This window comes from Bubalus kerabau, chromosome 7 (genome assembly GCF_029407905.1).
Source record: "Bubalus kerabau isolate K-KA32 ecotype Philippines breed swamp buffalo chromosome 7, PCC_UOA_SB_1v2, whole genome shotgun sequence".
Classification (NCBI taxonomy): Eukaryota; Metazoa; Chordata; class Mammalia; order Artiodactyla; family Bovidae; genus Bubalus; species Bubalus kerabau.
The window spans coordinates 24,070,657-24,086,463 of NC_073630.1; the positions used below are offsets into that span (position 1 = coordinate 24,070,657).

The 15,807-nt window shown below is 40.7% G+C and overlaps 1 protein-coding gene and 1 long non-coding RNA gene across 5 annotated transcripts in view; one reads left to right on the forward strand and one right to left on the reverse strand.

Annotated features, from left to right (window-relative positions):
• Positions 1 to 15,807, forward strand: part of NFKB1 (nuclear factor kappa B subunit 1) — a 121,886-nt gene that overhangs the window by 57,924 nt on the left and 48,155 nt on the right. For all 3 annotated transcript variants that reach the window (XM_055587817.1, XM_055587819.1, XM_055587818.1), the window contains exon 6: positions 12,801 to 12,949. In XM_055587817.1, coding sequence (XP_055443792.1) covers positions 12,801 to 12,949 — 149 coding nt within the window. The remainder of the gene's footprint in view (positions 1 to 12,800; positions 12,950 to 15,807) is intronic.
• Positions 6,167 to 8,153, reverse strand: LOC129657539 (uncharacterized). Of its 2 annotated transcripts, none has more exons than XR_008716791.1 (3): positions 8,035 to 8,153; positions 6,885 to 7,020; positions 6,167 to 6,305 (listed from the first exon to the last, which is right to left on the reverse strand). It is a non-coding gene; the product is annotated as an uncharacterized LOC129657539 (long non-coding RNA). The 2 variants fall into 2 exon arrangements; XR_008716790.1 differs by having other exon boundaries at positions 6,181 to 6,305; positions 6,874 to 7,020.

A 15,807-nucleotide genomic window follows, 5' to 3' on the forward strand; every position in this document is an offset into this window, starting at 1 on the left:
TGTTGTTTTCTCCAAACCTGGAATCACACTTGAAAATAAATTACAACTTGGGGTAGGTTAAAGCGTCTGGATTTTACACTCCTGGGGTATTTTTCAGTGACTTAGAAGCATAAACTGATGCTGCCAAGTTAGGCCCGTTTTCAAGTGGAAGGATTGCTGATGGGGAAAGTTCCCCTCGTGCAGCTGCCCTGGCAGTCGAGCTGAGATGATGAATATGAGATCAGCTCTCCAGATTACTGGGACCTATGGCCAAGACAGCACTTCCCCTCCTCCCGGCCTTATGTCTGATTTACCTGGAACCAGCCCCTGATGGTTATCTTCTGCCCATCCTGCCGCCTTGGCCAAACCCCAGCACCATTGTTGAATTGTATGGCAGGGTTAAATCCTCACTGAGAATTGAATGTATAAAAATTAAAGATGTTTTTGGGCTTCCCGTGTAGGGCAGTAGTAAAGAATCTGCCTGCCAGTGCAGGAGACACAAAAGACGTGGGTTTGATCCCTGAGTCAGGAACATCCCTTGGAGAAGGGAATGGCTACCCACTTCAGTATTCTTGGCTGTCCATGGGAAGTCCCATGGTCCCATGGACAGAGGAACCTGGCAGCCTATGGCCCATAGCATGCATGTATGTATATATATAGAGAGAGAGAGCATATAACCTGTATATGGAAGTTAGTTTTCTCAGTGGAGTACAAGTACTCCAAAAAATAATCCTCTTAGAAATAAAAATAATTCCAGGGTTAGGTCTTCCTAATTGTGGTTTCAAGCCAAGAAGTCAGAAGAATTTCCAAGTTAATTGACTCCATGCACTCACTTTTTGCTAGGGATTTTTAGAAACTTCTCAGGGTAATTCCTCACAGTTGTAGTAGAGAGATGAACTGTGTCGTGTGACTATAACCCTTCAACAGATCTTAAGGCAGTATGGCCTGGTGGGCTCTGCTATCAGCCTCCTTATCTCATATGGCCTGGGAGGTGTCAACCACTTGGCATTCCCTCTTCTTCAGAGTAGCCTGGAGCCAGTGATGTGTTCAGTCATGAATTCTTTGAGCAAATACTGATTAGTTTCATCCTGGGGGTTGGGGAAATAGAAGAACTTGACAATGCCTTGATCCTAAAAAACCAGTCAGTTTAATGGAGGACCTAAGATATGGCCTTAAATATCTGAAATATGATAATATTGTTTTATTCACCATTATAGAACCAGCAGTTATAGCTGCCATGTAGGAATTGCTGAATAAAGCAGTATTTTTCAGGTGAAAGAGTGAATGACCTCATAGCCTTAAGGTTGAAGAGCCGGCTAGTTGGAGTAGGCAGAGAAGACTTCAAGGCAGAGATTACATTTGGGGCAGGATCCTGAGGGAAAGGTAGAAATTTGAAAGCATGAATCTAACTAGGGAAAACAGCAGAGGCAGAAAAATGAGTGGCAAAGGCTCAAAAAGAGCCATCTCTGAAGTTGGAAGGGAAGGGTGAATAATTCTGCTGGAATGAAGAGTACACAAAAGAGAAAGAGGAGAATGAGGCTAGAGGTAAAGACTGGACCAAACTGTGCAAGGCTCAGGAATTTAAACCACATTTTGTAGAAAATGGGGAAATTGTATAAGTTTTAATATAGAAATGATTTACTATAATGAACATTGTGCTTTAGGAATATAAATCTGGTAGAAGTCTGCTGAGGGGTTGCAAGGGAAAGGCACAGTGACACCATGTGGGAAGAACTGCAGTGATTCCTCATGAGTTAAACTCTGATTCAGGCTGAGATAGATAAACAAGAGCAATGAGGATAGAGGGAAGGGGCAGAAACCAGAGATTTTTGAGGGAACCACCTGGCTGAATCAGTTAATTCAGTAACTTATTAAATCTAGAAGACAACAGATGATAGGAGAATTTTGGTGTGGTTGCTTAGAAGGTGGTGGTTTCACTTAATAGGAGGTGGAGTAGGTTTCAGAAGGAAGGCCATTCATGGGTCTTCAGTTGCAGTCAAATTGATTATAAGTTATGGACAGGAAGATGCCCTGCAAGCAGCTGGAAATGTTATAGGTGTTGAAAAAGGAAGGGCACATGAGATTTAAATTGAGGAGTCATCTGCATGGAGTAGATAACTAAATCTAGGAGACTAACATAACCATGTGAAGAGAGTGATTATGGTAAAGACTAGAGATGGACAAGGGCAGATAACAAATCTCCTTTTGAGGAGGAAGAATGCTTGAGCAGAAGTGTCTAATGCAGTGAGAAGGGAACATTTTGAGGAGGGAAGGTAACCCTTCAGAGAAGTTAAGTGGGATGAAGAACAAGAAATGGCTGATGAGTTTGGAAACATGGAGTAAATCATAACCTTTAGGTACTTATTTATTTGAGGCATAGAAGGATTAATTAAATTGCAAAGGTAATACTACTATGCGAAAGACCTGGGTTCAGTCCCTGGGTTGGGAAGATCCTCTGGAGAAGGAAACGGCAAGCCACTCTAGTACTCTTGCCTGGAAAATCCCATGGACAGAGGAGCCTGGTAGGCTACATGGGGTCACAAAGAGTCGGACACAACTGAGCAACTTCACTGTCACTCTTTAAAGGTACTGCAGATTAAGTTAGAGTTTCAGCATTGGTGATTAGAGCTTTCTTGCATACTTGATAAGAAAAAAGAATGGCACTCAAGCAGGGAAAAGTACTTTTTAAGAACATTTCTTGTTGAATTATGGAGAAGATCAAATGAAAGAATGGTTCTGTATTTCTTGCTGTAGGGCCTGGCCCATAGATTTCAATAAATGCTGGCCTGTACAGTTGTCATTATCATTATCAGGAAATGCATTGTTCAGAATTAAGGGAGAAGAAGGTATATGGTTTGTGGACTAAGAGTAAGGGTTATTTGGAGAGGGAAGAAGAAGCGTGATTTAAGGAGATCTTGAGTAAGTATGGTGTTAAGTGCAAAAGCAGAGTGGTTAAAACCTAGAAAAGGGAACAGACCTATATTTCTCTGAATTGGGAGCACATATGGAAAGCAATAGGGACATTTTGCTCCTGGGTGACAGACAGTGAGAAGAGAGGTTGGAGAGCCTGCCATGCAATGCTCTCCACCTTCTCATTAAATTCAGAGGAAGTCTCCACTGCAGATGTCTGCTTATGGCATGAAAGGACAAAATCAGAGTCAGTATCATATGCTCTGCATCTGCTGTGAATCAGGTGCTGCATTAGATGCTGTAAACTGCTTCCTTTAATCCTTGTGAAAAGTCAGACATTAGGGATTTGTATTCATGTTTTACAGATGAGAAAACACGCCAAAGGTCAAGTAACGTACCCAGGATGGCATAGCTAGGAGAGGGAGGAGCCAGGATTCAGAGCCCTGTCCTTCGGACTCCGGAGCCTGTGCTCTTCATTGAAAGGGAGCCCACTGGTTTGCTGTCTCGTAGATGCAGACCTGCACAGCTTTACGATAAGGTTCTGTAGGCTGGTTATTCCTGTCAGTCACCACAGTGAATATCAAAGAAAGACCCTTCTTAATTGGTGAGTGCATGACTGTGAAACTGGGGTGAACCAGAAATGTGAATCTGGATCCCTGAGTGCCCTAGTACTGCACGGAATAGTGCTTGAGTTTAGACTCCTTGGTACACCAGGAGAATGTCTTACAGGCGCCAGCAGTTAGGGTAGGAGGAGGGGTGTCCAGGAGGGTGTGTTGGACTGTAAGAGGAGTGCTGCTACCTTGATTTTCCAACAAGAGGATCAAAGGGTTACCTTCCCTTCTCTTTCCCACAGCTGCCCCTCCCTGCCCCCCAGCAATCAGAGTCCTATGACCACACTGCAGGCCCAGAGCCCACACCGCAACACCCTTCTATCTACTTAGGCTGGTGTTCTGTCCTGATGTAAATAGTCACATTCTCATTTAAATAGCCTAATGAGAGGGTGCACCAGGATCTAGCCAATTTTGGGGGAAGAGATAGAATATAGTTTCCCAATTTCCATCTGTCACCTAACACAACTCTTGTTTTAATATCTTGCCTTCCATAGATAACATTTTAGGCCTCTTATTTAATCATGCATTCACTAAAGAATTATTTATTGAATGCCCACAATATAATAAACGTTACTGCAGGCACTGGGGATGTGGCATGAAAGAAACCATTGTCCCCACTCTTACACGGCCTCTGTTCTAATGGGGAAGTTAGGCAGTAGTCACGTAAGATGTGTAGTATATTAAATGGTAATTAGTACAGGGAGAAATGTAAAGCAGGGGAAGCAGCAAGGAATTCAGGAATGGGAGTGATAGAAGTTTAGATAAGGGTAGGGTGAGCCATGGAAGCTCGCCAGAAAATGGCATTTCTGCAGATCCTGAAAAGTAAGAGAGCGTGCAAGTATACAGGGAAGGAGTGTTCTAGGCAGAGGAGACAGCGAGTGCAGAAGCTCTCAGGTGGAAGCTGAGCTGGCAGCAGGTTATGTGACTGCCCAGAAGTAGTAACGAACAAGAGCAAAGAGAAAGTGGCTTCACATGGCCCAAGGGCTGTACACTGTTGTAAAGACTTGGGCTTTTCAGATGGAAAGCCTTTAGAGGGTCTGGGTCTTTTTTTTTTTTTAACTTCTTGCCATGGAAAAATTTAATCATATATACACAAAATACCGTAATGAGTCCCATTGACGACTCATTCAGCTTCAACAGTTTTCACTTTTGGAGAACTTTGAGCAGAGGTGTGTCAGGATTTGGCATGACCTGACTTGAACAGGATGGGGAAGCGGGGGAGGCACAAGAAACATAGGAGCAAAAACTTAGGAAACTAATCATAGTGGGCTCGTACTCCATGAAACCAGGGAACAGTGACGGAGACAGTAGGTAGTGGTTAGTTTGGGGATATCTTTTAAAGATCTGACTAGATACCATGTATTTTATGCTTTGTTCAAAAAAAGAACTTGACAATGTATGTAGTGCAGCAACAAGGGTAAGGAGATGTAGAAAAGAAATGATACCAAAAGACTACTATTTTAAATTTTATTTCCTGTTTAAGAATAAACCAAATTTATAAGCCAAGCCAGGTTCCCCAAAAAACTGGCCTATAAATGAAAACACATTTGAGACACAGTTCATCCATAAATTACAAACTTTCTATTCTTCCCATATTATTTTGTAACCATGGATAATTGGGCCACGAAAAGGGTAAGCATTTATTTGTAATTTATTAAGGAGGTAGTGACACCTATTGAGGTACAAATCCCCAACAATTTCTGGAGTTAGCAAGTGTCTTGATTTCCTGAAAGAAGTAGGATTTATAAACAACTATATGTGATGTAATGAAACTGAAAATTCAAATAAAGCAAACAAAAAACCAGAGGTCAAAGTATGACCCAAAAAAAAACCCCTCAAACTTTCTGAGTTTTGAATAGTGATTTTATTCTACTTCCCTTTGTAGTTGACGAAGCCCTCTTTGCCTATTTTGTTGTGTTTAATGGCCCAGTTTGCCCTTCTAATCTCAGGCAAACATCTAAGGGATGTATGCTGGTCAAACAAGTAGGGCAAATAAAAAAGGTGAACGAATGTGAATGAATCAATGCAAGTCCAGGAGCACTACTCAAAAAACAACCATGTCAACAGTGAGTGGGGCAGAGAGGGTATTTTTGTCATTCAATCTTATAAGAACACTACACCTACATTCGGAAGAATCAGGACGAATTCCAAGGTCCTCTGGGTCTTGACTCTCTGACCTTAGGTTATGCCACTTGTTAATCTGTCTAAATTTCTGTTTTCTTATCTGCAAAATGGGAGTGATAGTGCCAAGTCTGTCTACTTCAGGATGTCTTTGGGAAACCCAGGAGAGAAGCAGCCCCTTTTTATTAAAAAAAAGAGAGAGAAATTGGTGCTTCCATGGGGCCTGCCATATGCCAGACACTGTGGTTCTCACAAGAGCCCTCTGAGGGAGGTCCCATTATTGGCCCATTTGTAGGTGTGGAGCTTTCAGCTCAGAGAGGTTATTTAACTTGAAGCCCACAGAGCTGGAAGAAGAAAGAGCTGGGATTTGGTCCCAGATTGGATCAATGTGAAACCCCCTGGCTTAAAAAGAAGGAACTAACTTTACTAAGCATCTTCCTACTCTATGCCAGAAACTATTCGATACGGTTCTGTAGTATCTTGTTTGATGAAGTTTATTCTGTACTTCCTGTATCATCAACATATAAGAAGTAAGAAGGAACAATAAAATCTGACTATTTTGCAGTACTAAGAGGAGGTATGTTATGAAAACAATATTCTTCTCTTTCCTCCTCCTGTTCTTCTTCTTCTCCGCCCCTTCCATTGCCCGCCTTCTCCTTTTTCTTGTTTATAATATGACTTGCACTGGAACAGAGGAGAATCAGTATGTGGTTTAGTAATGTCTGTGGCATGATTTTGTTTATGAATAAGGCTTACTAGGGGACAAGTGCGCTTCTGCCATCTCACAGCTGTCTCTGAGACCTTCTTTCCCACAATACACACCAACAAAACCAAAACAGGTTTTTCAGGGATAACTGTTGTGTAGCAACACTGTGCTACACAAAGGAGAGATATAAAACATTGGGCTCACTGGACATATACATAGAAGAAAAAGTGATTAAGCCGAGTGGAAGCCAGTGTAATGGAAAGTATGAATGGGCTTTGGAAGTGGACAGACCCAAGTTCAAAGGGCTGCCCAATCACCCCAGTTACAGGAATGGCGGCAGTTTATGTCACCTTAATGGGCCTCAGTTCCCGCGGCTGTGGAATGTGGTAGCACCACTGACCCCATGGGGCTGGAGTGAAGATTGGACAAGTTAACAAGCCCCCTTCGCTTCCATAAAAACAGAAAGTGAGGAAATATTGATGTGTGTGCTCTGGGAACAAGCAAGAGAGGTAAAACAGTAATTCTTCAGTTGCCGATAGATTTTACCAGCTTCTTACTGCAATAAGCGATGTTTTCCTGCTCCATTCCATCACATTCCCCAAGAAAGGGACAGTAGTGGAGTCTTGTGGGCTAAAGTGGTGGAATGTCATGGAAGATTCGGATTTCGGCTGGACCTCTGAAGGATGGGTGGTTCTAGAGAGAGAAGAGAAGGAAGGGACATCCCGTGTGATAGGAACCACGTGAAGGAAGCCCTGAGGACTGGTAGGAATTATGACTGAGGAGATGAGGGGTCAGGCTCATCACAGAGCTTTCCTATATGCTGTTCTTCCTGCCAGGAATACTCTTCTCAGCCTCTGCCCACCCCATCCCTCGTTACATTCTTACTCTTCTTTCAGAGTTTGGCCCTCACTACGCCCTCAGGAAGCTTTCTCTGTGTTCACCAGGTCAAATCTCTATTCCTTTGGCAGTGTTTCATAGTTATGCATTTACATTTATTTGTGAGAGGTTTTAATTCATACCGGTCCTACTCTGTAATTTCCATAAGAACAAGGGTTGTATCTGTTTTTTACTCAACTGTGTATCTTCCACTCCCTGACCTACTGCAGTACATGGAACACATAAGGGGCTTAATAAGTGCTCACTGAAACAATGTATACATTTTGGCTATTGGTGAGGTAATAGCCTGGATAGGAGATAGGGTTATATTTGAGATTGCCAATCCTATTAGGTGCCAAGCTCTTAACTCATTTAATCCTTAAAAAGCAATCCTATGAAATCAGATGTATTGTTACTTTCCTTTTAAAGATGGAGAAGCTGATGTCCAGAGACCTTAACCATCCTTTCCCACTGGTCCAGCTAGTAAGTGACAGCAGAGCGATTTTGAGCACAGCAGCCTTGCTTCAGAGCTCTTGGATTTAACCGCATTGCTCTGCTGCTTTAGCGGTAGAGGCCGAAGTTAGATACATGAGACAAGTCAGGGTAGATTTCTCCTTAAAATGTGTGGACTTTTCCCTCTTCCTCCTCTCCCTCAAGTATCATCATTATCATCACTTCATGAGAAAAACTCAGCAGAAAAGAACTACATCATGTGTCACGTCTCACATTCATGTTGACTCTACATTCTGCCAAAGTGCTATGTCCAAATTAACTCAGTACCTAAACTGGACCTTTTAAAATCTGATTCTTAGAAACTTCTAGACCACTTACCTTACTTACTGTTAAAGAACCAGTATGTACTTTTCCAGAGCATGACAGAGTTAGTTGCTTTAAATAAAAGGAGGTGATTTGACTAAGTTTGGTATTATCTGAGACCCTTGGTTTCTGTTTCTTACTCAAAAAGCAGATCTAGCCTGTGGCCATCAGTATGTATTGAGTCATAAAGCTTCTGGAAGAAAGGCTTGATTTCATCAAGGAAACCGAGGACTCCTGAGTACCTCCAAGAACGATAGCTGTTACTACAATAACATAGTTATTACTTTTAAAAAGCCCAATAAAATGTGTCACTCTGGGAAAAAAGACAGCCTAGAAATAGAAGTAACGTAAATTGGTCATTTATTCAAGCCACCTGCCTTTAAACAGAATTTTTAAAAAATCACCTCACAGAAGTTGTACTATTTAAAGATCTCTGGGTAGAGGAATACATCACAATAAGATAGTTGTTAACACTTGGGTACTGCTATTACATACTAGGCAGAGACCTTAAAGATTTTTATGTGTGTCAATGTATTTAATCTTCATAGCAAACCTATGAGGTCCAATTATTATCCTCATTTTACAGATGAGGAGCTGGATGCTGCCCAAGGTCGCAGGGCTTGCAGATGGTGGTGCTGTCTTCAAACCCAGCTAGTCTGTTCATCAAGTACATGCTCTTACAGTGCCCCTTGGAAGCTGAATGTCACCTTTGTCTCCTTTCCTCTAATTGAAATCTTAACTTGTATGCAAGCCATTAGTGTTTATTGAAAGCCTGCTATACTCAGACTCTTGCAAAAATAACCCACCCTTTCTGGCAGATACAGGTGCTTTCTATAAACTTAATTTTCAAGGGAACTACTGTGCAAAGAAATAACAGACTGAATAAAAATAATCAGATTCTCCACAGAATTGGAGAATTCTGTGGAGAAATGAATTTCTGATTCGGTTGCAAATAGCTGTTAGTCACTGTGGCATTTTATGGAGTATTCCCTCCCCTAAGGTAGAATTCCATTGTCTTCATGTGCCAGAGAGCCTGAAAATAGTACTTTTTGTGTGTCCCCACACTTCAGCTTTCTTCTTTCAGTCGACATTTTGGAAAGTCCACAAAACCCAGGGCCCTCCCTGTCACTGCCTTGTGGTCTGTGTAAAAAACCAGATGATGCCATGCTGGCTTGAACTCTTTCAAATGGATCAAACAGCACATTAGTCATTGGCAAATTTTTCAGGCCCTTTACCTCAGAGACTACCCAGTTCCTCATTCTTGCCACCCTTCAATCATGAAGTAATAACAAGAAAAAGATGTGAGTACTCTTTGAGGACCTCCCACCTCTTTCCTTCAGTGCCCATGACTGATTCCTTCATCATGGTTATATTGAAGGGTCTGGACATCCAAAGTGATTGGGCTTTTAAAAATTTGTTTTTAATTATGAGAGTATGATAACACGTTTACAGGAGACTTGGAAAATACACAGCAAAGTTACATGTAGTTCCACTATATATTGCAATTATTTTTTAAGTAAGATTTTTTAGTTGGAGTTTTAATATCAAACTCTCAAAAATTAATAGAAGGAATACACAGAGAAGTAGAAGGTTATAGTAGGCCTGAAAAGCACTATGAATTCAACATAATTAAGATTTATACAGCTTTTCACACAACAGTAGGATACAAATTCTGTTCAAGTTCCCATAGACTATAAACTAGGAGACCTAGGAACACATCCAGAGATGTAAGACCAGGTGCAAACAGTTGATGGCCTAATGGAATTGAAATCATACAGAGTCTGTTCTTTTATCACTGTGGGATTATATTAGAAATGAATATCAAAAGATATTTGGAAATAATCCACATATTTTCTAGTGCAATTTGACTTTTACCAAGAGAGATCTTTGACTTAGCTATTGAAAGCCTCAATAAAGTTAGAAGATTGAAAAAACACAGAGGGTGATTGAAGAGATGAAAGCATTTAAATGAGAAATTAATATCAAAATGAGAAATTTATATCAAAGATATGTTTAAAATCCCATGTATTCAGAAATGAAATGTCCACTTTTAAATGATGGATGTATCTAAGAAGCCAAAACAAGGAAATAGAAAATATTTGTAATAGAATAAAAATGAAAAGAGAATTTACCAGGATTTGTTGCATGCAGCTGAAGCTGCTCAGTGCAGTTAAATACAATGTGGAGTCTTGAATAAGGTATGAAAACAAATAATGGGACACTAGCATAAAATTTTATGAAATTTGAACAAAATCTGTACTTTAGATTGAGGGCAGGAGGAGAAGAGGCAATAGAGGATGAGATGGTTGGATGGCATCAATGGACATGGGGTTGAGCAAACTCCAGAAGAGAGTAAAGGACAGGAAAGCCTGGCATGCTGCAGTCCATGGGGTTGCAAAGAGTTGTGGACATGACTTAGAGACTGAACAACAACAAAAGTTAATAATACTGTATCACATGTTAATTTCATGTGTTTTTTTTATAACATAGTATTTCTTTATATTCTCAGAATTGGATTAGAAGCTTTAGCCTCATTCAAATTTTTTTAAGATCAGTAAGATAAACTTTCCAGACTTTTAGCAGTAATACTAGATGCTAAAATACATGGAAGTTTATTGAAGTTTTGAGTGAATATAAATTAGAATGTGTCGTATTTGAACTAAGTTGTAATTGGGCTTTAATTGCTAGATTCCTTCTGTGTCCTGCTTAAGTGGCAAGCCTACCTGATTTCACCCAAGTGAAGCATTTCGTCATGCCTTACACTGTTGCATTCCTGTGCTCAGTGCACTTAAAAGTGAAATTACATGGTCTATTTAATGCTCTTTCACTGTTCATTTACTGCTTGAGACGTCCCTGTGGAATATGCCATCATAACAAAGGCTGATTTCAGATGTCGATACCAAGACACAGAACTGGCATCAGCAACCCAGGGAGTATGTAGGGACAGCAGCCACCTTTGGAGCAAACCCAGAACTCTTCTTTCCCTGTACTGCCCCTAGGGAAAAGGCTTTCTGCCTGTTATAAAAGGGAAAGTGTTGAGTTCATAATTGGTTTTATGCCCAGGGGGCTTATTTAAGTGCTTACCTGTTTAAGAAATTATTTATTTGTGCTTCAAGGGGGTCAAAACCTAATTAATCCTAAACATGCTTTGTGATTAGCTTGCTCTGCAAGGACTGAAGGCCATTCTCGCAGGTCGCCTTGCTCCTTGGAAAGGGTTGGAAAGCAAGATTTGCAACCCTTCTGAGCTAGGGTTCAGGCAGAGAGGCCCTATATTTCCAGTGGAGCTACACTACAGACCCACAGGGAGTCTGTCCTTTGCTTAGAAAGGGAACTTCTTTCTCCCAGAAGCGTCTGGGGCATAATCCCAGCTCTAATCAACTTTTCCTCAACCCTGCAATGGGAGATTGGATTGGGAAAAAAATCTATACTGAAAAAAATGCTAACAAAATCATGCCTCAGTGGAATGTAAATCTATGAGATGGTATTTATAGTAGAAATAGATTAGTTGAAAGGGATTCGGTCCTTTTCCAAGAAATTTTACTGGCAAGTATAGGTTCTTCCTCAAGTTTATATCAGAAAGACATCCATCAAGGGTCCGTGGCCACATGAGATTTGTGTCTGCTTAGTTTTTCATCTGAGCTAAGGGCTGCTTGTGCAGATTAAAATATGTCCAATGATTGCATAGTTGGGAGATCCTCAATTTCAGTCATATGCTTCCTCAAGAAGAGATAATATGAGTTAAAGAGATGGAGTGACCAGCTCTTCTCAATGTTAGACTAAAAGTCTTGCACCCCAGGAAATGTCCTTAGTCCCGGGCAAACCAGGATGGCTGCTCACCGTTTGAGGAAACAGAGTGCATTTCCAACAGTTTTGGTGAATTTATCCTAGTATTCTGACTTATAATATTCAAGAAGGTAAAAATAAGGTCATTGATGTTTTCTGTTAGTATGATTTTAGTGTTGCGGTTTTCTCAAGGAAAGAATCTGTGATCTACTGTAGGAGGCTGGAGGACCAGCTAGAGGAGAAATGGTGCCCAAGCTCTTGTTACTTAAAATGTCATCATCTCCATGGGATTTCCTTTCTATTACTCTTGTCATCATTTTAAAGGTATAACAATAAAAATACAAATTACTTTAAATGGAGAAATCTGATTTTATAAAACAAGAGCTTAAACAGGTGTCAGATCTAAGGATTTGTACTTAGGGAGTATACTTTTTTTAAATTAAAGAAACAGATCACTGCAGGCCATGGGCTTGGGTGTCCATGGCCAACCCTTGCGGCCTGGTCCCTGGGCAAGACTCTCTCCTGCCTAATCTCATGGCAGATTAGGAAGGACTCTTTCCATTCACCTCTTTCCTTCTCTTGATTTCCATCAGTCAGTCCCAGTCCCGTTTTCACTGATCTTGCACTCAGCATTTATGACCTAAAATGCAGTATGAGTGCAGATGAAAATGTGTTCTTGGTTAATGGAAGAGGCTGCTTAATGGCTACACAGCATACTCCGAGATGTGCTCTTCCTTCCAACGTTAACAAGATGTATGTATTTTAAATGGTCTACTTCTTGAAGAGTATCTTTCACACCCGAAACAAGTACCACTTGTGTTTTATTTCCATCCCATCATTTGTTCATCACATATTTTTTCACAACCAAGCTGTGGCTGTATACGTACAGACAGGCCTAATTTGATATCATACTTTTTCTACTTACTAGCTTGTCTTAGCATTTTCCCATGTTGTGATATGGTCAGATATGCTAACTTGGAAATGTGCTTCTTATATAGATCTGCAACTATGTGGGACCTGCAAAGGTTATTGTTCAGTTGGTCACAAATGGAAAAAACATCCACCTGCATGCACACAGCCTGGTGGGAAAACACTGTGAGGATGGCGTCTGCACTGTGACAGCCGGGCCCAAGGACATGGTGGTCGGGTAAGTGAGCATGCGTGTCACTGCAGAAGGGAGGCACAGATCGAACATGGCCCCTGTGGGCTGGGACTGGACAGGCCCTTTTCATCAGGGGTCTTTGCAAGACCCTCAGAGAGTCTTAGAATATGAAAATTTGAGAAAACTAGCTATAGCAGAAATCAATACTTTGTGGATGATTTCATACTCTTGATGATTCATTTAATGAACTGTGGACTATAGATTTGCATTGTGAACATTTTGTGCATACAGTAGGTTTTATTTCAGTTCTGTGCTGCTTAAAAAGTATGCACAGAAATGATATGACACATAAAAACTTAATTTCCAAAATATACAAACAATTCATTCAACTCAACGTCAAAAAAAGCAAACAACCTGATTGAAAAGATGGGCAGAAGACCTGATAGTTCTCCAAAGAAGACATGCAGATGGCCAACAAGTGTATGAAAAGATGCTTGATCTGGCTAATTCCCAGGGGAATGCAAATCAGAACCACAATGAAGTACTACTTATACCTACAGAGTGGCTATCATCAAAAAGAATACAAAAAACAAATGCTGGTGAGGATGTGGGGAAAAGGGTGAGAATGTAAGTTGGTACAGTCACTGTGGAAAACAGTATGGAAGTTTATCAAAAAACTAAAACTAGAACTGCCACATGACCTAGCAATTCCACTCCTGGGTTATATAAAAACAGAAACACTAATTCAAAAATAAACATGTATCCCAGGGTTCATGGCAGCATTATTTATAATTGCCAAGATATGGAAACAACCTAACTGTCCATCAACAGATGAGTGGACAATGAAGATGTGCTGTGTACACACTCATGCACACACAATGGAATGCTACCCAGCCATAAAAAAGGATGAACTTTTACCATTTGCATCAACATGGATACACCTGGAAGGTATTACGCTAAGTGAAGTAAGTCAGACAAAGAAAGACAAATACTGTATGATATCACTCATATGTGGAATCTAAAAAATAAAATAAACTAGTAAGTACGATGGAGAAGGCGATGGCACCCCACTCCAGTACTCTTGCCTGGAAAATCCCATGGACGGAGGAGCCTGGTGGGCTGCAGTCCATGGGGTCGCTAGGAGTCGGACATGACTGAGCGACTTCACTTTCCCTTTTCATTTTCATGCATTGGAGAAGGAAATGACAACCCACTCCAGTGTTCTTGCCTGGAGAATCCCAGGGACAGGGGAGCCTGGTAGGCTGCCACCTGTGGGGTCACACAGAGTCGGACACAACTGAAGCGACTTAGCGGCAGCAGCAGCAGTAAGTACAACAACAACAAAAACAGACTCACAGTTATAGAGAACAAACCAGTGGTTATCAGTGGGAGAGGGAAGACAAGAGGGAGGGACAGGGTAGGGGTAGGGTACAAACTACTAGGCATAAAATAAGCTACAAGGATACATTGTAAAACATGGGGAACATAGCCAGTATTTTATCATAACTGTAAGTGAGGGCTTCCCTTAAGGCTCAGATGGTAAAAAGTCCACCTGCAATGTGGGAGACCTGGGTGCAGTCCCTGGGTTGGGAAGATCCCTTGGAGGAGGGCATGGCAATCCACTCCAGTATTCTTGCCTGGAGAATGCCACGGACAGAGGAGCCTGGTGGGCTACAGTCCATGGAGTCACACAGAGTCGGACATGACTGAGCAACTAACACACAACACACACACCCTAAAAAAAATTTTAATCACTATATTGTAGACCTATAACACATAATATTGCAACCATACTTCAATTTTTTGGAAAAGTGTGCACAACCAAGAATTACAAATTTGTTTTGGCTTTCAGTAGACTTGAAATGTAAACATAAAGTGACATATTCACTTAAGGTTGGTCAGACAGATAAAACAAGCCTTTTTTTTCTTTTTTTAAAAAGTCTTCTGGTGGGATCTTTCCAGACCATATATTGAACCTGTGTCTCCTGCATAGGCATGCAGATTATTTACCACTGAGCCACTTAGGGAAGCCCTCAAACAAGCCATTTTTAATGAATGAAGTATTACAGAAATAAATTCAATTTTAAAAGAAATTTTCAATTCAATTTGTATAATTTTCAGTAATATCTTTCAGGGCTTCCTAATACTGGTTTAAATAGTTTATGATAAAATCCCATTTAATCTCAACTATTCACTCAAAAGAAAAGAATTGTTTAAATGAACTGTAATTAAGCTCATGGTAACATTTCAGGCTTTGAATTCCGATCAGGTTTCAAGTTGGTTGGTATTGGGGAGGTTGAGCTTTCATGTTCCTGGGTATTTCTTTGTTTGACTGTTAAAATTTTCAAGTGTGAAAAACCTAGAGAGAGAGCTTACTTTTAAGTCACTAAAATCTGATTCTTTTGATGTCAGGGGAAAAAAAGACTCTAGATTGGAGGAAGAAGCCTAAATTGATTTGAAAAATTCAACTGTGCTTTAAATGAACTCATTTCAACATCCTCTTAAAGACTGGTCTGTTTCCTGTCGTGTGTCACAGTTGGTTCATGGTCTGTTTTGGAATACCCTTACAGTTGCTGACTGACCTCTGGAGAGCTTTGAAATGCAGGGTAAACGTCAGAGTTTCAGACAAATCGGTCACTTAGTATCTCTGCAAATTTACTCCAATAGGCTACTGTCAGTCTGAAGTGTTTATTCTCTTCGGTCCTGTTTAATCTGTGTGATAATCATATGCTTCAGAGGAAATTATAGATGAAGTTCCCTACTAATAATGTTTGTTGTTATAAATATTCCAGTATGTTGTCTGTAATTTGGTGTTTCTGTAGTTTGCCTTAGTAGTCTTTGAAGATTTTAGAAGGAACTAATACTTATTTAATTTGGGGTCTACGGCAGGAGTCAAAGTAAAT